At 53.8% G+C, this 21796-nt stretch overlaps 1 protein-coding gene and 1 non-coding gene across 5 annotated transcripts in view; one reads left to right on the top strand and one right to left on the bottom strand.

Moving 5' to 3' along the window:
- LOC112310950 (small nucleolar RNA SNORA48) lies at positions 1-134 on the top strand. Its single transcript, XR_008427442.1, has one exon. It is a non-coding gene; the product is annotated as a small nucleolar RNA SNORA48 (small nucleolar RNA).
- Positions 135-1117: 983 nt separating this feature from the next.
- TPST2 (tyrosylprotein sulfotransferase 2) overlaps positions 1118-21796 on the bottom strand; it is a 43028-nt gene continuing 22349 nt past the window's right edge. Inside the window, exons 2-8 of one of the 4 annotated variants that reach the window (XM_053928070.1) lie at positions 20142-20289; positions 19620-19853; positions 12447-13352; positions 9651-9849; positions 6944-6994; positions 4014-4062; positions 1118-1593 (exon numbers count right to left, since the gene is read on the bottom strand). In XM_053928070.1, coding sequence (XP_053784045.1) covers positions 4021-4062; positions 6944-6994; positions 9651-9849; positions 12447-13352; positions 19620-19822 — 1401 coding nt within the window. In that variant the 5' untranslated portion in view covers positions 19823-19853; positions 20142-20289 and the 3' untranslated portion in view covers positions 1118-1593; positions 4014-4020. Of the gene's footprint in view, positions 1594-4013; positions 4063-6943; positions 6995-9650; positions 9850-12442; positions 13353-19619; positions 19854-20141; positions 20290-21796 lie in introns of those variants that run through there. The other 3 variants (XM_053928069.2, XM_053928071.1, XM_071221901.1) reach the window with 3 other exon arrangements.

Here is a 21796-nt window from a genome sequence, read left to right as displayed (position 1 = left end):
TGTCCCTGATCTGGGTGGAGCTGCATCTGGCTTGGTGGTGCTTCTCACATCAGCCAGGGACAAAGCAACTCCTTGTTTGTCCCACGTTGGCTTTTGGTCTGTGCCCGTGCCTGGTTCATGCCTTGGACACATAGAATAAAAAATAAAATAAAATAAAGATGCAAAACTGGCCCTGGATGGGTGGCTCAGTTGGCTGGAGCATCATCTCTATGTGCCAAGGTTGGGGGTTTGATCCCTGGTTAGGGCGCATGCAAGAGCCCACCAATGAGTGCACAGATAGGTGGAGAAACAGGTCGGTGTTTCTCCCTCTCTCTCTCTAAAATCGACAAATGAAAATTAAAAAAAAAAAAAAAGAAGATGAAGAACTGTTTGGGGCCCAGCTGCTCTCTTAGCCTTTGGAGGCCGAGCAGTAAAGGGTTAACACAGCCGGCTTAGACAGTTCAAGGCTCACACAGGCCAGAGAAAGGACGGGCCCCTGACCAACTCTGGGAGATCACCTCTAAGCCCCTGGAATATTCTGTCCAATGAGAGCCTCTCTGAATACCTGGGACCCTAAGCCACACCAGGCCAGACAGTCTGTGTTAGCAAGGCGACTTGCAATGGGGACCTTGGGTCTTGCTCTACCCTTTGACCTCTGGAAGGGCTGGGGACTAAGTAACTGAGGTTAGTCATGTGGTTGCCTTAGGCCTACCCGACTGCTGCCTAACACAAAGTGCTGGACCCCAAGGCCCAGGTGAGCTCTTCTGGGTGGCAACGCCGAACACATGTCATCACACAGCACTGCCAGGACAATGAAGCGCGTCCATAAGACTCCGGAAGCTCACACCTGGGCTCTCCTGCACTCCGCCCCAAGTGCCTTTGCTGATTCCAATCTGTGTCCTTTTGCTGCAGCAAACCACAAACTCGAGTCTAATGGCTTTTCTGAGTTCTATGAGTCCTGCAGGCAAATCACCGAACCTGAGTGTGCCCTTGGGGACCCCAGACCCAGGCTGGAGCTGTGCCTGGCGTGGACCCAACCTCCAGCCTTTGCCTGCCATCCGTCCACCAGCCACAATTCAAGATGCAAACACAGGGCCTGTTCGCTCTGTAAAGTAAGGCACAGACAGACGAGTCCCTCTTCACTTTAGTCGATAATATATATTTTTTTCTTTGTGAAATTGAGAACTGAGGAGGAATCAAAGAAAGCCTCATATATTAAATTTTTAAATAGATTCTTTGAATTCAAAAATAAGAGTCAACAGGAGAGGCACAGGTTGTGGGCCCTGTCCCGGCAAACAAAGCCACCGAGGCGGTCCTTGGAAGGAAGGGTGGCAAATTCCTTTCTTAAAAAAAAAGTTCTCAAGGGGAAATATATAAAATACTTAAGTTTCAAAGGCCTGACTACTTCCACACTCTTCGTTTTCTATCCCAGAGTATCCGAAGATAAGAGTGTTTCAGGAAAAGTACTCAATGGTTCAGGCTTTGCAAACATAAGCAAATACATTCCTCGTGAGCGGTCCCGTAACAGCAAGCAATATGCTTGGATTCGAGGTCCGATTTCCACTCCAATGCAAAGTTTCTGCCCTTCTTGGCAACAGAGCCACTTGCAGAGATCTGAAAGTCGGGGAGAAAAGCACGTTAGGCCCAGAGTAACAATTCTGAAGTAGATCTTTCCTATTTGCATGTGTGATTGCAGAATCTACGGGCTTCACACATTCGCATGAGATGTAAGGGTATCTCTGCCTCCCAGACGGCCAGAGAGAATTTACATCACATTTCTTGGCTGCTTCCTCACATCTCAACCTGCACTCACCTGACCTCACAGACACACCCTTCTTATTTGTGCAGAGCCAATGGCAATGATGGCGTGGCAAAGGCCAGCGAATGTCAGGAGGCAAGGGAAGGGTCAGCATTTCTTCAAGGCCAACCCCATACTGCAACAGGGAATGAATGTGCTGTACCACTTATCCTGGCCTGACTAGCCAAAGAATACAACTAAAAGGAGAATGCACTAGCAAAGTAAGCTTACAGAAGAATTCATGTAAAGCTACCCATGTTGCTCTTAGTAACTATTAAACCCAGCTCGTTACTCAAGCCTGATTTTTCTCTCAAAGCTAGACCTTGCAGGTTAAAAGGTTTTTTTTTTTTTTTTTTTTTTTTTTACTGTACTTTACAGTTCAGCAGCTTCCATTGCTGTGTGAACCTAGGAAACAGCCTGACCTCAGGACCCCAGGAGCTCAGCTGCTAAGGGGTCAGATGGCACCTCAAGGACCCTGACTAGAGGTATCGGGACCAGCAAGGATGCTGCCTGCATGACCACAGCCCCCTCCCCCGCCCCGATTCGTTGGTTCTGCTTTCCCTCTCCTTCCTGATAAACCCCCCTGCCTGCACTGAGATGTTAGGATGGGCTCTGGGACAAGAGTCTCCCCCCTTCTCAGGTGGCGGCTCTTGAAGAAACCACTTTCCTTCTCACCAGCACCCGTCTCCCAAGTCTGGCTTTCGTGGCGGCTGGTAGCAGAACCTGCATTCGGCTGCAACTCCGGGAATTAACTAACGCATCCTGTATGTGGAATCTCGTTGTAACAGTAAAGCAACAAATACATCTGGCTTTTGGCAGGGAGAACACTCAGAATTCTACTTGTTCCTTGCAGAAACAGAGCAAGGGAAATAGGGGAAGAGAGAAACGTGGAGAAAACCCGTTTTCCATGTGAGGGTTCTTTTCTCTGGAATTAACTAGAACTCCAGGGTCTTAGCACAATTTAAGGTGGGAACCCTGGTGGCCCTGGCTGGGTAGGTCAGCTGGTTACAGAGTCGTCCCGATTTCCGAGGCTGCAGGTTCAGTCCCCGAGCAGGACATAGAGAAGAATCAACCAGTGGACGCATAAGTAAGTGGGACAGCAATTCAGTGTTTCTCTCTCTCACTCCCTTCCTCTTTCTCTTTAAAAATCAATTTGTTAAAAAAAATGCACTCTTTCCTAAGATGGGAGCTCTGGTAAATGGTAGGGACTGAGTGTCCCCAGCCTTGCAGGCTGGTGCAAAGTAGATTTTGTTTTTAAAATGAAAAAATTTGCTGATTATTTTAAAATAAGGAGACTAAAACTAGAGCCTGGGCTAGAAGCTCTCTCTCTCCATTTAAAAGACATGGGGAAATACCCATGCATATCAGTGAACTTGAACCTAATCAGAGAGGCTGGGGCGCATGGGGAAGGGAGCTCAGTCACCCGACTGCTCTGCCCAGGTCCACAGCCAGGGCCCAGCAGTCCCCTGGGTCGGCTCACTTTGTCTCACGACCACCCTTGGGGTGGAAAATGGAGGCTGAACTGAGTCAAACCTGAAGTGAGTTCTTAAATCTTTGATGTCAGTTCAAATCCAAGTTCAGAACCCATTTCACTACCCCTTTTGGATGGATAAATCTGCACTTGAACTCGGTGGTTAAAAGCAAACTCCGGGGGAGAGGACTCTGGGGAACAACTCTGCCGTCTGGTGACTGCCTGACTGCCTTGGACGAGTCAGAGCCCTTCTCTGGGCTCGGGTTTTCTGCTCCGTAAAATGGGGACGGTCGTGCCGCCCGCCTCCCCGGAAGGCGGAGGGTTAAATGCACAGGGGCAGCGCTTGGCCCAACACTGCAGGGGTTATTCTTAGACCAGAACTGCTTGTGGCTATTATTGGAACATTAATTGCTTTGGGCCAAACCTGCGGCTGCTATAGAAGCCGGACTAGCAGACAGCATTCTGTGCAAAAAACGGTTCTAGAATCCCCCACCACGCTGGTCCCCGGTGCACCCTCCCTAGTGCCAGACAAACCTTTTTCTCCTTCACTCAGCAATGGTCCCTGCCCCCAACCCCTGTCCAGGGCTGGCAGACCAAGCCTTGATTCTATGAATAGCTCCCCAGTCTGTCACCATGGAAACCTCCCAAGGGCTGGGTCAGGCCACCTTGGGGGCACTCCTCCCCAGGGAGGCTCTGGAAGGACAAGCTTTTCAGAAAAGTGGCCCCTGGGCTCAGAAGTGGCGGGAGTCCCCAGCGAGGACCTACCTGGAAATCATGAGCTTCCCAAGGGGGAGGAGGTGCTGTTCTGGTTCACCTGGAAGAAGAAGACACACAGGGGAAGGGGTCACAGCCAGGCTGGGGTGAAAGGGTCTCACTGCCCTGCGGTTCACCCCTCAGCGTCATAGTCAGGCACACACACACACTCACCCATCGAGTGTTCACTGCACACCTACTACGTGCCAGGTGCTGGGGTGTGTAAACCTGACAGACCCAATCCTGTGCTCATGTAGCTCACATTCTAAGGGGGAGAGAGACCGTTAAGCACACGCACAGGGAAGACGCGATGTCAGCCCTGGGCAGCACAACAAGCCGACAGAAGGGACCACCGCTGGGGCGAATGCACACGGGTGCTCAGGGCGGGTCGCTCAGGGGACGCCCTTTAGGCTGTAGTGTGAGGAAAACCTCCGATCTTTGACCGGGCTTTGGGCACACGGCTCCTCAAACCTTCAGAATCTCCAAGCATCTTCTGTGCGCTAAGGAGATGACTGTGGCTGGGGGACCCACAGAAGTGTCGGGCGGGGGGGCTGGTCACCACAAAGACCAACGCATGATGGAAGGGTTGGGAATTTCAGCCCCACACCCCCCAGCCTCTGGGAGGTGAGAGGGGCTGGAGACTGAGTTACTGAACAGTCAGTGGCTGAATCGACCATGCCTACTTCGTGAAGCCTGCAGGGAAGTCCCTCAAGGACGGGTTCAGAGCTTCCGGGTCAGTGAGCACACGGAGGTGCTGGTAGGGTTGTGCACCTGGGACCCGCATGGACGCTCCGCCCCTCCCCCAGTACCTTGCCCTGTGCATCTCCTCCGTCTGGCTGGTCCTAAATTGTATTTATAATAAACCCATAATCTAGGAAGTGTTGTATTTTCCTGACTCCTATGAGTTGTTCCAGAGAATTATCAAACCTGAGGAGTAAGGGGTGCAGGAAACCCCACCTGTGTAGCTGTCCAGGCAGAAACGTGGCTATCCTGCGCGCCCCACTGCGGCTGGCATCTGGGCTGGGGTCAGCCTCACGGGACGGGGCCCTCAGACTGCAGGGTCTGAGACTGTCCCTGGGGGTCGGGGCCAGAACCGACCTAACTCAATACCCAGGGGGCGTCCAGAGAACTGGTTGTCAGTGTTCGAAAACACCCCACAAGCAAAGATCTAAAAGATGAAAATGAGCCCAGCCTCACATGGAAAAGCATCCCCGGCAGAGGGAGCAGCAAAGACCTGGGAAGGGGCGGGGTTTGGAGCCTAGGGAGCAAGTGTACACTTTTGCATTAGCTGCAATCCTAGTGTGTGAGCGGCTTTGTTTTGCGGGCTTAACATTTTTCCATTTGGGGGGCATCACAGTGACCATTTTGGATGGCTACCTAAGGTGCTATAGAATGCATGTGCCAGCATTTACTTAACTGCTGCCCTACAGTCATTTCCAGTTTTTGCAACATCCTGAAGGAAGTGGTGTGCACAGGGGAGGGCAGCGGAGGGGCGGAGGGCGGAGAGTGCAGGGCGGCTCTCCTGGGTGAAGAGCGCTGACGAAGACAGAACACACGCCATTCATTCACGTTTCCTTCCTCACAGAGCAGAACACAGCCCCGGGCCAGCTGGACGTCCCGCACACGCCCTGCACTGCAGAGGCCTAGAAAGCCGTCCAACTCTTTCGAGAAACAATTTTAGCCTCAGAGTTCGTCATAAAAGTATTTGGACCCTTCCACCCACTGATTCTGCTCCTTAAAAATGTATTCTAAGGGAATGCGTCAATAGAGCCCCACCCCGAGCCCCCTGCCAAACAGAAGAGAGGCCGAATTAGGGTGCTGCGCACATGACAATTTACAATTTATCGTTCCGGATAGATTGGAAATGACCTTGGGGCAACAGCTAAGTAACTGGTGGCACGCAGAAATAATGCCCCCCAGAGAGGACTGCATAGCCATCCAACATGGCCAGTGTGAAAGCCACTATTTTACAGACAAAGCAGCTCATACACTGGAATCACCGTGAATGCAGAAGTGCCTATTCCGGCGGGCGAAGAAAGGTCACAGGCAAAAATGAAAAGGGTGTCTGACTGTGGCTCATTCCTCTCAGCCCTGCCTCTGTTTGCTTCTTGTTACATCACCGCTGTGGTTAAAACAGGTAACACGTGAGCGCTAACTAATTCTGGCAACGTGATTTCGCAGTGGCAAGCGATGGGTCTTTAACACCTGCGACGGGAGTGTGCGCCCTCCCCAAAGCAGGGAGGTGTGCACAGAAGCCGAGTCCCCGGGCAATCGGACTTCTTGACTTTGGTAATTAAGCAAGGGACTGGCACGGGTGGCCCGCCCTTTATTCGCCAAGTCAAATAAAACACAAAGGAACGGAAGGACCAACGTTAGCACCAAGGCTTCACTCACAAGGCAGCGCCCTAACACCAGCAGGAGGAGGACTGCTGTGATGGTGGGCCAGGGGCAGTTCTTGACACGACCCACGGACCAGCTCCCCGGGACAGGGGACATCCCGCACGCAGGAGCCGCACAGCCCAGGGGACGGGGGTGGGGTGCAGGAGCGCATGCCCGTCGACACCTACACCGATGCCCACACCGCCCGACCCTCACGGCCCTCCTCCTTTGGTAGCCTGATGGAAACTTAGCGCTGGGTTGTGTTTGGGAACTGCTGCTTTAAAGAAAACTGAGTTTAAGGCTGAAGACAGAACATTGCCACCAAGTCCCCTTAAACTGCTTTTAAGCCCGGAGACCAGGTGAAGGGAGGGGCCCAGGCAGTGGGCAGCTGAGACCGGCCCGGCTGGTCAGATGCTCAGAGAGCCTCCGGCTGGACCCCCACCCCACCCAGTTTTCGGGTGGGGAAGCTATCACCCACAGAAGAGAAGTGAGGTGTACAAAGTCATACAGCTAGTGGTACAGCCGGGTAAACAGAATCCAGAATTCCCCTTGGGGTTTCTAACCTGAAAATATCCTTTCAGACTGGCTGGTGTTTTATAGTCCCCTTTCAAGACCTAAGAAAGAGAAAAAGAAAATCATTGTCATGGAAATGGTCAAAAAATAAAATTCAGTCACTTGCTTCCATACCCATCCACTCATCGACTTATCCATCCATCCCTCCACCCTTCATCTACCCACCCATTTACCCTCCCTCCCTCCCTCCCTTCCTTCCCTCCTCCTACCCACCCACCTACCCACCCATCTAAAACGTATTTATTGAGCTCCTCTTATTCCAGGCATTATTCTAAGCTCTGGGGCTACAACATTAACCAGACAACTAAAACTCCTGGCTTCCTGGAGCTTCCACTTTACCGGGGTCGCCAGGCAACCCACAGGTAACAATAAACACAAATAAGGGAGAACATTTCAAAACACCGGAGGTGCTGCAAAGAAAGAAAAACAAGCGATGTGGTCAGGAGTGAAGGGGAGGCTTCTTTTGAGTGGTGGTCCAAATGGGCCTCTTGGAACAGGGGACCTTTGAGCTGAGACCTCAGTGACAAAGAAAACCAGCCAGGCTGCGCTGAAGGAAAAGCATTCCAGGCAGAGGCAGAGGCCACAGGCAGGGCAAAGGCCCTGGGGTGGGAAACGGAATTCCAGGCCTTCCGCTGTCTCACAATACAAGGCACAGTACAGACCAGCACTGTCAAATAGGATATAATGTGAACCAACTCTGTAATTTAAAATTTAGTAGCCACACTTTTTTATAAAAAGTGCATTAAAAAAGTGAATCAGCTAAAATTAATTCTAGTTATATCTTTCATTTAACCTGATAGATCTAAAATGTCAATATAACATGGAATCCATGTAAAAATGACCAATGAGAAATCGTGCATTTTTTCTTGTACCAGAACTTCAAAACCCAGTCCGTACTTGACACAGAGGATCTACATTTGGACCAGTCGCATTTCGATGGCCGTGCCGGGTCAGGAGGGGGTGGCTGTCATGGATGACACAGGCACGGACGACTTCATGGACACTGGGGTCCTTTCAGCCACGGAGTTCACTGCACCCCAGGATCCATTACAGGAACACGGAGGGCGCACGGTATACACAGGAACACACGTGTGCACGCGGGTACACATAAGGCTTTCAACAAGGGAACTTAACTTTGTAGTAACGTCAAACCCCTGTAAAGACTGAACGACCGGGCGGCACTGGCCAAGATGTTGGGACCCCCAGGAAGGAGACCTCTTTGGAGAAAACTAGAAACATCTTCCATTTTAAACACAACATGGCTGCAAAGAGCTGATCTTAATCACTGGTACGCATCAGAATTTTTCATGCAACACACAAGGTCAGGCCTTGCTCCAGGAGCTTCTGACCCCACCGTCGGGCCAGACAGGGGCCTCCACCTTGTAAAGAGACCTCAGAGGAGCCGCTGCTGCGCCTCCGGCTGGGATCGTGGGGTAAGGGGGGCCTGCCTGGTGGGGCCTCAGGCCTTTTCCTGCCCCCCCCCACTGCTGCTTCTGAGAAGCACCCAGGGGGCTGGATGTCAAAGTCATTTCAGGAAGATTTCTTTTCCTTTCTAATCAAGTTAATTATTTTATTGTGAAATATAGCCTACGTACAGAAAAGTATATAAAACACCTAAGTACAGTTTAAAGAATAGTAACTACTGTTAAAAAAATAAATATGTAACAATAAACACTAATAATAAAAAGAAGCCACGTCCAGGCTGCAAACCACCCCACTGTCACTGTGGTGTGGGTGTCTACATTGGGTCTCTGAGAATTTCCATAAATAGGTGTTTGCAAAATGCACTGATGTCCTGGGAAAGAGGAAGTAGAGAGACCCAAAGATGGGCTTACGCTGCCCCCAGCACAGAGTGCTGGTAACCTCTCTCTGCCCTGGGGAGGCGTTAAAGGCCTGTGAGCACCGGATGGGGTCTTTCTCCTTGAGTCCACAGAAGGATTCAAGGAGACCGAAGACAGGAATGACTTTCTCCCTTCGTGATTCAACACCAGACTGTGACGTGTGTTTAAAAGGCTGAGGGCAGCTTCTGTGAAGACTCCGGGGGGGCTGGCAGGGCTCCGCAGGCCCGGGTCCCAACTTCAAATATTTCCTCTGACTTAGTGCCTATAAGGAAGTCAGAACACAACACCCGAAGAAAACTAGAAGCTGTGACAGCAACATGTAAATAAGACCACGGACTTGCAAACTTTCGTTGATCCAGAATTAGCCTACTTTTTTTACGCTTTCAAAACATCTCTTTGAAGTCGTTTTCCTTGACCACCTCAACTAAGGGGGATTTAAAAAGTAATTCAAGTTGTCCTTCACTCCAACTTGTCTGAGAAATCAAATTAAAAACCTTATGGGGGAATTAAGGAACCAAGAGTTTATTTATGCCCAGTCTCAGCAAAGACTTGAAGTGCTTTAATAAACACACACACACACACAAAACCAGCCAGAGAAATAGGTGGAAAAGGGTAAAAAAGCATAGAAAAATAAAGCAAAATCAGTGCACAGATGGGCCCGTGAGTTAGATTCGCGAGTGTGAGAGATAGTCGGCTTTGAGCTTCCTTGTGGCCCAAGCAAAAAGGGAAATACAAGCAGCCATACAACTCACCATGGGTGTGGCTCAGGAATCGAGAGACCGTTTTCTCCGATAGCTGGGGCTCACACCCCTGCCACGGCCCAAGAGCACACCTCCCTGCGTGCACGCACACTCACCCGGTGGGTGTTGTTGATGACGATGGGGTCTGGGTTGCCGTAGTTGGGAGGGTTCGCATAGGGGTCATATCCAAGCCGAGCCAGCATAGGGGCGATCTGGGCCATGTCCCTCACCACGTCCCCAGGGATGTGACCAGTCCACTTGGAGAGCGCTTCCAGGTTCACAGGCTTGATGACCTGGTCTGTGGATCGCTCGATCCTGGAGAGAGAGGACAGGCTGGAGGGTACCCGGCAGGCTCCCGGCTCAGTCACTCTGGAGCAGCAGCAAAGACTGGGGGACCAGACCCCAGCCCACTCTGCCTCCACCAACTGAGACTGTGGACGAGTCACCTGGCCTCGTCCCACCTCCTCTGTACAGGGTGGGTAACAGCATGTGATGGGAAGCCAGAGGAAAGTACTAGGCAGCGAACCCCGGTAGTGCTTAAATCCTGCCTTCTTGATGTCTCCGACTTTTTACAAATAACTTTTTACTTATGTGACTGAGATGGATGTTTTGTTGATGAGAAATAATTATCGAACACTGATGGTGAGGCTAAGAGTCCCTGTGGTCACCACTCCCAGTCTGTCAGCTCCCTATAGGCACCCGGTCTTGACATTCTGGAGCACATCCTTGCAATTCTTTCTCTGTGCTTTAAGTAGTAGAGCGGCTAAGAGCTGACTCAGGAGCCAGAATGTCTGGGATCAAATGCCAGCTCTACCAACACCAGCTATGTGGCCTTGGGAGAGTTACGACACCTCTTGGAGCCTCAGTTCCCGCCTCCATGAATGGGAATAATGGCAGCACCCACCTTATTGGCTGGGCTGTTACAGGGAGTAAATGAGTTAATAGTAGGAGAGTATACAGCACATTGGTGTCAGCGTTCTCTCTCTCCTTTCCTCCCCCACCCCCACACAGACAACCTGTGATTTTGTCTGTAGTTTCTGAAACAAAAATTATATGCTATATATAGGTAACTCTCTTTTTTCTATTCAACACATTCTTCCTTCCAGCTGTGTAGCATTCCTGCACAGCTGCTTTTTCCATTCCCGGACATTTAGATTGTTTTCAGCTTTGCGCTACAACAACGGAACTACCATCACCTTCTGTGTGCTTCCGTCCTGGCCCCTGTACCTGGCTCGCCCAGCCATCTGACTCACGGAGATCTGACTGGGTACACTCCAGGGGCCTTGCAGGGCGCATGGGCTTTTTCTAGGTGTTTCCATCCCAACTAAGAGATAACTTGGGGGAAAGAACAGAAACAAAAAGGAGGACAGGACCGGGAGTGAGGACTGGGGAGGGGAAAAGGGGGTGGACAGGTGAGAAGAGCACAGATTTGGAGTCTGCAGACCTGGATGTAAATCTTGACTCTAGCCCATGTGTCAAAACTCCCAAATACACGCACAGGCTCTGCCACAGCCCTTGCATCTCCAGGACGGAAATAACACAGATGCATCTCAGAACATGAACGGGAGCGAAGCTTCACATGAAGCAATAAAACTAGAAATACCCCATGTAGAGGAAGTGGTGACAGAGTACGGTGATGCACACAGTGGAGTATTGCGCAGCCATCCAAAATGATGGGGCAGAGGAGTGCTCAGGGCCCCGGGTAAGTGGCCCCAATCCAGAGTGAACACGGTCGGTAGGGCTCCGGCTTTGTCAGCAGCCCCTGACCAAGGACCAGCAGGCCGTATATCAAAATTGGGGCGGTGGGATTATGGGTTTTGTTTCTCGTTTTGTGTATTCCTTCCACTTCCCTTCAATAAAGGTGTGTTTCTTTGGTAATCTGGTGTTTTGTCACGAGAACTTACAAAAGCCCAGTTACAGCACCTCCTGGCCAGGGTGAAGCGCCCCGCTGGGCTCAGGAGCGCTTGGGGATGGAGCCTGGCAGGACCCGGCCACGAAGGGAACTGAGAGGCGGGTCCTGCACAGGGCCACCCTTTCACTGGGTTCTCCAGGGTGCCCCGGCCTGACCAGGATGGAGACAGGGAGCTGGCTCCCTCTCATCCTGCCCTGTTCCAGTAACCTGGGTCTCAGCAGAGGGCCGGCCTCCCACAGGGGGAAAGGCAGACAGCATGGGGCGGAAGTGGGGAGGAAGAGGCTGAGCGCACACACCCCGGAGTCTGACAGACCTGGACCCACACCCTAGCACCACACGTGGCTGGCTGTGTGGCCTTAGGCCAGTAGCTTCCCCTCTCGGAGATTCAGTCTCTCCAACTGCAAAAGGGGTTAAGCAAGCTCCTACGTCTCCAGGTTGCTGTGGGCATTAAAGGAATAACGTTTGTTGGGCTTGACTCAGTGCCTGCCACACAGCAGGCACTTATTACATGGCACTGACGGTGAGGACGATGAGCGTTCAATAAAACAGTATCAACCCTAACAATGACAGTAACAGTAGCCCCGGACATGTGTTACCCTATTTGGAACTCACAGGTATCTGGTATCTATAATGTAGACAGATTAGAGCCCTGTGTTACAGATGAGGAAACGGAGGCACAGAGAGGTCGAGTCACTTGTTCAAGTCACACAGCTAGGACATGGCAGAGCTGGGATTCAAACCCAGACAGCGTGGTTCCAGAACCTGTGTTCGTAACCTGTGCTCACTAAAGCCTTCCTACAAAGCATGCTCGAGGCTTGCTGATTCTGTCAGAAAAGAGAAGAGTGACTGCCTATATTTTTTGGACAATGAAGCTGAGCCTCAGAGAGGTACAGTGACTTGCTCAATGCCACACAGCTCAGAGACTAGATGCCCATCTTCCCACCAAGTGCCTCCCACCCCAGGACCAAGGATCTGGGAGGACCATCGGGGGTCCACTCACCTGGACAAGGAGACGCCACCAGGCTTGCCAATGAGGTCCTCGTGGTGCAGGACGGCGTCGCTCCAGGCGATGCCAAGGAAGTCGAGGATGAGCTGGAGGGAGCGCCGGGGGTGCAGCACCAGCTGCTCGTAGTACACCGGAAGGCACTTGTCCCTGCCCACCTCCACACACTGGGCGTACATCACCTCGATGGCCTTGTTCCACTTGGTGAGGCAGTCGCGGTAGCTGCTGAGGTCGAAGCCTGCAATGGTGACCTTCCGCGTGATCATGGAGTGCACCGAGGCCCGGCCATCCCGCACCATCAGCAGGAACTTAGAATTGGGGAACAGGCGCGACAGGTAGACGGAGGACTTGAGTGTGAAGGGGTCCTTGTTGCAGAGGACGCGGGCTGGCTCGCCGTGCTTGGCGATCACCTCCAGGATGAAGGCCTGCATGGCGGCGTCCAGCACCTCGTCCGTCACGCCTGCCTCATCCAGCCGCTGCTTCTCCTTGCTGGACTTGGACCAGGCCTGGCGCATGGCCAGCACGCGGGGGATGATGCGGGTCTCCTCGCCGCAGCGCACCTCGGGGTGGGCGTCCAGCATGGCGCGCATCAGTGTGGTGCCGCTGCGGGGCACGCCGCCCACGAAGATGAGCGGCATGGCCTTGCCGTAGCGGTACTCCTCGCGGTCCATGCCCACCATCACCAGGTCCTCCTGCTCTGGGCGCATGGTGCGCCGGGGGCTCTGCAGGCCTGCCAGCACTGCCCGGCACTCCAGCATCTGCTGCCCCAGCTGGACTGCCAAGACCAGGGCCAGGGCACAGCCGGCTACCAGCAGCACCCTCCGCACCGACAGGCGCATGCTGGGCCTGGGGTGGGGGGCCTGCTTCAGCAACAGGTCAGCAGGAGGCCCGCCGGGCTCACATCTGGGGAGAGAGGGACAGGGGTGGTCAGGGAGGCCTGCTCGCTGCTGGCCCTTTGGCATACTGACCCTGCAACCGTGAGGATGGTGACGGTCGCGGCAGAGCACTCACCACCAGGCTGGGCACTTCATCTACCTGGTCTCATCAGGTCCTCCGACCACCCTGCGGGTCAGTGCTGTCGTCACCCCGTGGGGAGCCTGAGAGCCGGGGTCCAAACCCTTCTCACCACCTCCTGCCTGTGGGACCTTGCCCGGTTCCTCAACCACTCAATGCCTTGGTTTCCTCATCTGATCAGTGGAGGGAGGAATTATTTTTCAACTGACAATCAAAGCGTGGACAATAATAATGCACTGGAATGTCCGAGTCCACTGCACACCCTTTCCTGGAGGGGTTTCGGCCTGTTTTGTTCATGGCTGTCTCCCAGCTCCCAGGACAGCGCCTGGCACTTAGTAGGTGTGCAGTGAGCACACCTACTAAGCGGGGCCTGGCACAGACTCATTGCCATGAAATGATCACTGTGGACGTTGCTCACGGGCCCCCAGCGGGGAGGCGGCCAAGCTGGGGTCCAGACTGGGGCCCAGGCCAGCCAGCTCCAGCGTCTGCTCTGAATGAACACACTCTGCCTCTGCACGAGACGCTTCTCAGGAGAAGGTGCAGAACACCCCGGTCTGGGCTGCTTCCAGAACCCCCACCCATTCAGTCTTCATCCAACAAATGCTTATGAAACACAGAAAGGTGCCAGCACTGCATTCGGAGCGGGGACAGGAGAGCAGACGAGCCAGCCAGACACTGTGGGAGGGAGCAAGTAAGGAACGGAGGAGGGAGGTCAGGCAGGGAGTGCCTCCTGGAGGAGGTGACAAACAAGCCAAGACCTGGATGAGAAGGAGCCGGCCATGTGAAGGTGTGTGGGAAGGGTGCTCCAGGAAGAGGAAACAGGGTGCAAAGACCCCAAGATGGGAGAGGTGTGGGGTGTTCAAGACCCTGAAAGGAGGCTACTGGGGCCAGGGAGGGGGACGGAAGCGGGAAGAAGGGGTGCTTCTAGGCAGACTCTCGGGGGACAGGGGCAGCCCTGGAAAGAAGGCCTACAGGAGAGAAAATGGAGGCGGGGAGGTTGGTCTGGAGGCTCACGCTGGTGTCCCGGAACTGGGGTGGGGGTGACGTGGGAATGAGGGGAGGGCATAACTTAGGACATGAACTATAACCCTGACCCTGTGCTCCTCACCCCCCACCCCATCCTAGGCATTGCACCAAAGATGACCGGACTTCAGTGGCAATTCCTGAGGCAGGGGTTGGAAAAGCAGGACCCACCCAGCCAGGTCATCCTTCTCGGTCACCTCCAGTGACAGATCTGCCCTTCTCCCCAGTTTACCCGCAAGCCCTTCAATTTTGCCACCGAAGCCAATACAGGAGATGCAGACTCAGACGCCGGACACTCAGTCAACCTCCGTCCAGACCAGCCCTTCTCTGCCTGGCCCCTGCCGCGTTTCTGAGACTTCATCTCCTCTCCCATCTCTCTCCAGAAGCAGTCAGGGCTTGAGGTTTCTGAGCATTCAAGGAATCCGGTAGACCTGGGTTCAAATCCCAGCTCTGCCACTTCCTGTGTAGCTGCGTGAGCTTGGGCAACAGACTTTGATTCTCTGAGCCTCGTCTGTAAAACGGGTCTAAGAGCGTCAACATCAAAGATTAATAATGAACGTCAGATGACCCCCTTAAGTACTTGAGAATGTGCTCAGTAGATAGGAAACATTAGCAAGAATATCAGCGGTTTCTACCATGATAATTGGTTATTCATTTACTCTAACATCTAAAGAGCACCTACTGTGTGCCAGGAATTGGGCTATGGAGCTAAGAGACACAGTCTCAGCCCCCCAAGTCCACGCACGCCATGGACCAACACCTAGGAGGGGTGATGAGTTCTACTGCGTAGGTGAGGGAAGGCTTCCTGCAAGAAGCAGCCCTCATGCTGGGTGGGTTCCGAACATTCAGCAGGTGAAGTTTTGAACAGCCAGGTAGAGAAGCGAGAGAAGAGTGTTCCTGGCAAAGGGGACAGCCAGTGCCAAGTTCCACATGACTGGGGAGCTGCCAGCAGCTTGGAGACCAGTACCGGGTCCGGAGGGAAGGAAGTAGGGAGACAGCATTCCTTTTTGGACATCCGATTCAGCCAAAACCACCGAAGGACCAATCCGCCCTTAAGGGCCCTGTCTGCCTGGTGCCCTTCAGTCCACAGCAAATGGAAAAGAAACGCCCAAGCCCTGGGCCTGGGGCTGAAACACCTGAGAGGCCCTAGCATTTCCTGGCCACGTGGCTTTGGGAGAGTCACTTCCTCCACCAAAGCCACAGTTTCCTCCCCTGCGAAGAAGGGTGGGTCCACTGACCTCAAAGATGCTGGGAGGGTTCTAGAAAGGACTGACGAAGCAAGGATGAGTCTCCTCCTGGGGTCACTGGCCTCTGGGCATCAGAAATTGGCTGGGGACCCTCTCCCCAGAAACTTGCTGACAATTTGGGGGCTCACACGTGCCCTGAATTCAGGTTCTGAGATGGGGAACCTAAGTCCAGAGCTACTGTTGGTGGAGGGCGGGGCAGGAGAGGACGCAAAGCCACTCAGATGTCCGAGAGGGTCCCTCAGCTTCTTCAGGCGCTCACTGAACTTCTCTACTTCCACCAGAGACTAGAATTGTGCAGATTATTAATATTATTACTTCAGCGTCAATACCTCTGGGGAACTGTCCATCACACTTTAGTTTGAATTAGCACAACCCCCCTTTCTTCCCGACACTTGGTGGGGAGTGAGAGAACTGAGCTTTGAGGGGACAGAGGCCGATGGCAGGGGTGAGGGAGGATGCAGAGAAGGGGAGAAACGGTGGTAATTTAGGAAAGATCTTTCCAGAAAGGAAAGGTATAGTATGAACATTACTATGTACACAGTAGTCCCCTTCTCCTGGGCGATACCTTCCAAGACCCCCCGTGGACGCCTGAAACCGCAGATGGTACCAAACACTGTATATACTGTGTTTTTTCCCTGTTCGTACACACCTATGCAGAGTTTAAACTGCTTTTGCACTTCGGGCCATTACTTAGTACAACAAGGGTTACGTGACTCAAGCACTGTGATAGCAACTCGTCTCTGATACCCAAGAGGGCTGCTGGCAGGCAGGGAGCGACGCAGCGTGGAGATGCTGGGCAGAGGGCAGGCTCACATCCCAGGTGGGGCTGCAAGAGACCTCCTCACGCCACTCTGAATGGTGCACACTTTCAAACTTAGGAATTGTTTATTTCTGGAACTTGGCATTTAATGTTTTTGGACCACAGCTGACCACAGGTAACTGAAATCGCAAACAGTGAAAGCAGGGATGGGGGCCACTACTGTCCTTTCAAGCTTCTTTGGGGATAGATGTGATTTGAATACTAAAGGCTGGGGGGAAACCCGTGGAAGAAGGGATAGACGGAATAAGAAAAATGTCATCAGCTCGCCAGGTTTGCGTAATACTGGTCATTCATTGGACAACGGTACTTTGAAACAAAACTCCCGAGTTTTGTGTGTTTACACAGGTTGGGCATGTACTGTGCTAGAGCTTTTTCCATGTGTCATCTAACGGGCCCCCTCTGACCTCTGGGGCAGGCATGCCTCCCCCCAGCAGCTCAGCGAGAAGAAGCAACCTGCCCAAGATCCCATGCCTGGGGAACCAGGCCGAGGACAGGCCCCAGCAAGAGGCCCATCGCTGCCACCAGAGGAAAACAGCTCAAAGCAGGCAGGTCAGACATGAGCAGAAGACAGCAAAGACCTGGAGGGCGGCTGGAGGAGCAAAAGCAGGGTGACTTGGCAGCAGCGATCTGCAACACAGAAGCCAGCTTCCTGGGTGCCCAGAGCCACTCTTGGAGGGGCCAGAGGGTGCGGCCTGGGCACCTGGGCCTGTCTCCCACCCACCGCCCACAGGACTCCGTCGGAGGCGGCGTCCTGGCATCCCGGCAGTGAGGAGGGAGGGTAAGAGCTTCAGACTCGAAGCCCTACAGTTCCAGGTTCACATATCACTTCTGCCTCATCCCAGCTGGTGACTGGGTGAGGAACTTCATTATTCTGAACTTCCGTTTCCCTCTCCAAAAATAAAAAAGATAAGAATAACCTTTTCTCAGGGAGCCAACAGGAGGTTTGGGGAACTTGTGTGTGAAGTGCTGAGCGAGGACACCAAAAGCACTAGCACTGGTAAAAGGGGGTGCGGACGGCCCGGGGTCCAGCACTGCCCAGGAGGCTTGCTGAGCCACCCAATAATGGAGGCTGGGGGTGTGCAGGTGACAGCGCCTAGAGGCTCTGGGGGACTCCGGCTGCACTCACCTCCTCTGGGCACTCTCGGCCCTGGACTCCAGCCCTAGTGACTGCTCGCCACGGCCGTCTGCCCACTGACCCCCGCAGAGCAGAGATGTGAATCGGGGGTGGGCACCACAGACAGGGCCTGGGACCCTGAGCGGAGCCAGTGGGGCGTGACTTTGGGGGGAAGTGCTCTGGGGGACGAGGTGCAGCACAGGGTGAGACTACCTCGGCCCAAGATGTCAGAGCTGAGGGTCTGACCCTCCTGGGCCTGCAGGGAACGAAGCTCTCAGGGTGTGAGCGGCGAACCATAGCTGGGGTGCCGCTGCATCAGGGTGCCCCTGGCCTCCGTGCACCCATTTTACTGACTGAGGCCCAAGACGGGAAATCACTGCACAGAATAGCATGCTGAGTCTGGGGCCCAACCTCCGCCCTCGGGGTCTGCCATTCCAGGAGGGGACGGTGGCTAAGAATGAGGCCTGGAGTTGGATGACTCCCTTGACTACACAGTCAGTCTCTCCTCTGAGCCTTGGTTTTCCGCTTCTGTAAAATGGGCCGTGGGGAGGTTTTCAATAAGATAACAGCAAGCGCTAGGAAATCTCAGCTGTTATTTCCTTTGAGCCATGACAGAGGTAAACTGGGTGCAGTTCTCTGTCCTCTCTCTCTTACTGGTCCCCGATTTCTCACTTCTACAGTTTTTTTTGATCCTTAAATACCAGCCCAATTAGTGCATCTCAGCCCAGATGGTGAAGGTTCCCAGGTGCGAGCACAGCCGCCAGCCCCCACCTTTCCGGCTCCAGAATAACACACAGGCCTGGCACTCCTGGGGCACCAGGGGCCAGTGAGGGCGGGCCTGCCTCTCGGAACAAATACAAACAATTAGGGACCAGGCACTTGAAGCTCTTCCAGAAGGAGGCGGCGGGAGGGAGGGAGATGGCTCGGGCCCAGCTGCCTTCAGGGTGCCCTTGAGATGCCAGGGAGCCGGGGAGGCCGGCCAGTCAGGCAGCCCCCGCAGCCGAGGGGTCCTTTCACGGCCGAGGGACAGGGCTGTCAGAGCCAGAGCTGCGTGTCCAAAGTGGAGCACTAGCCCCTGGTAGGCATTTACATTTAAAGTAAGTACAATGAAAGAAAATTTAAAATTCAGCTTCTCATCTGTGCTGGCCACAGGCCACGTGTCCAGGATCCACGTGGTGGCCAGTGGCTACTGGACTGGGCAGTGCAGATCTAGAACGGGAGCAGCAAACGGCGGCCCTCAGGCCACAGCCGCCCCTGGACCCAGGCCTGTGTGGCCTGGGAGCTAAGACTGGCTTTTCAATTATTTTTAAGGGAAAGCGGAGGAGAAGCAGGGGGAGGGGAGAGAAGTGTGCTGCGCAAACCCTGAAACACCGACTACCTGGACGTTTACAGCAAGTCTGTGGGCCCTGGTCTAGGCCATTCCCCGCCATCTGCATGAAGTTCTGCTGGACAGCGCCCACTTCGAAGACGAGTGACAGGCACAGTGGGGGGAGGGGTCAGTGAGCCCTCTTTGTCTCATAGAAGCAGCACTAGCCTTCATTATGCTCCACTGTATACTTAACACCAGGCCAAGGGCTTCCCATGTTCCACCTTGTTTTATCCTCAGAGCAGCCCAGCGGTGGGTGGGTGGGTAGGTGAGAGCCCCCGTTCTCTGATTCATGGGTGGCAAAGGCCCGTGTGCGTGCCAGGCAAGCAAGACTTTGCCAAAAAGCCGATGCCAAATCACCAGCAAATACCAACCACAGGTGAAAAAAGACAAAGGCAAGAAGGAAACAGACTCAAAATGCCACCTCTCTCCTGAAAACAAACTTTCTCAGTGTGGTCATTTCGCCTTTCTATATAATAATAAAATGACTAGTATTTTTAAAAATTATGTCGGGGGCCAGACGTCTTGGGCTCACATCCAAGCTCCTGCAGCTACTGGCTGTACGTGCCCGTAGCTGGTTGCTTACCCTCTCTGGGCCTGTTTCCCGTCTGCAAAATGGAGATGCTGGCGACGCACAGGGGGCACCCGGGCCCTTGGAGTGCAGCCACCGCGAACAAGGAGCCTGCCTCCAGAGGCACCGGGGGACGTAGATAAGTCAGGACGTGTTAGAGCCGCGCCTGGTGCGCAGGGCGTGCTATTTACATGCCGGCTTTCATTTTCTAATGTCATCCTCTGCGGAAACTTTTAACAGTTTTTTCCACTGATCAGAGAGAGACAGAGCGAGAGAGAGAGAGAGAGAGAGAGAGAGAGAGAGAGAGAGAGAGACATCAATTTGTTGTTCCACTCATTTACACATTCACCGGTTGATTCTTGTAGGTGCCCTGACTGGGGATCAAACCCACAACCTAGAGCATCGGAAAGACTCTCTAACCAACTGAGCTACCCGGCCAGGGCTCTGCGGAAACTTTTAAGGTGGGGATTCTTGTTTTCATCTGATGGGCTCAGGAGACTGAAGCTCTGAGAGCTGGAGTGGCCAGAAGCCCCACACCTAGTGAGAGGAGGTGCCAGTTTCCAAATCTGCCTCTGGCCCCCAGGGGGTCTCTGCGGCATCAGGTCACGGCGGCTCACAAGTACGCGTGCTGCAGGAGAGTGTGGCCGGGAGGCCGCTCGCTCGTTCCACTGACCCGTGGGCTGCCCTGGTAGGGAGGGGAGACAGGGAGGGCTGGTCAGTCTTCAAGATCCCTTCAGGCCCAGGTTCATTCATTCCACAAGTGTTTCCTGAGAGCCTACTATGCGCCAGGCACTGATCAAGATGCTAGGACACAGCAAGAGCAACAGACAGAGGGCCCTGCCCTCCTGGACCTGACAGTCTCGCAAGAAGCAAAAATCCAGCACGTGAGACAGTAATTACACCTGTGACAGATGTTCGGAAGGAAATGCCCCTGGTGGGAGGGAAAGCCATGCGTGGAAGGTCAGAGAACGAGGTGACAGTCACGCTGACACCTCACTGGCTTGGGTCCAACTCATCTGAACTTTCTAATTCAGCGTGCCTTCCCTGAGCTCAGCAGATCAAAGGTTTCCCAGACAGGGGAGGGGGGCTGGAGCGCCCGCCACCAGCTGAGGTGGCAGGTCATTGCACTTACAGAGTGGCCTTGGAGCGCTGGCCAGTGCCCATGTGCCTGAGTTCAGCCATCTGTCCTGCAAGCCCTCCCCCGTGGGAACCAGCTAGCAAACATTCCGTTGCCACGGCTACGACCTCCTCCACTGGGCCCCACTGACCTCATCATCCCAAGCCCCCACTCTCAGGTGCAGAGTTGGACAGACCAGGGCTCTCTGGCAGGGCCCCTGGGAATCAGAGACCTCTGACCTGCTCTGGAAGGAAGCCAGCCAAGAAAAGCCTGCCAGATTCCGCAGGCGAGAGGAAGAGAAAAACAGTAATTCCGAGGTGCTGGCTGCGGCTTAAGCACACAAGTGCTGGGGGTGGTTCGAGAGGGGTAAAGAGAAGTCAGGCTGATTCTGCCTCAGGAACAAGCTCCGACTACCTGAGCATCGCGGCAGGTGAGGCACCGAGCTAAGGGTTTACAACACGTCATCGACTTATGTCTTCTCAGGCACTGCCCCCCAGCCACCCCATCTCCCGCTCCCTTATTAACCACCCTCCCTTACTAGCCACCCATTTACTGGGGCTTGGAGAGGGGGGTCACCTGCCCAAGACCACACAAGCTGGTAAGCTTGGGAGCCCTCTCCCTCTCTGTCTTCACAGCCCATGCTCCTAGATCCAGGATCTCTCTTTCCTGACTTGCTTTGCATTTTTTCCCTAAAACGATCAAAGCAGGGCCATGCTGCCCACCTCCCCCTTGGGGACCCAGTTCAGCACAAGCTGGGGGTGGGAGGTGATGAGGTCAGGGGTCACATTTTGGCTCAGAGGCCAGGTCTCCTGGGTGACTCTGGGGCTCTCCAAGCCTCACTGTTCCCGTCTGAGAAATGGGAATAACACCTGCAGGAAAGAGCCGGGAGGAACTCCGTAACTCCCATCCAGCCTGGCACGGGATTAACATGCAAAACTGTCGGCACTGATTATTGCCATCCCTGTCATCACAGCACAGGGACGGAGACTGGAAGGGACACACAACCTGAGGAACGAGCGGCCTGGTGAGGCGGGTTAGCACAGGGCCAGAGAGCCAAGGGCTTCGCCCCATGGTG

The sequence above is a fragment of the Desmodus rotundus genome, chromosome 7, assembly GCF_022682495.2.
Source record: "Desmodus rotundus isolate HL8 chromosome 7, HLdesRot8A.1, whole genome shotgun sequence".
NCBI classification, from domain to species: Eukaryota; Metazoa; Chordata; class Mammalia; order Chiroptera; family Phyllostomidae; genus Desmodus; species Desmodus rotundus.
This window is presented reverse-complemented; position numbering and strand designations above follow the sequence as displayed.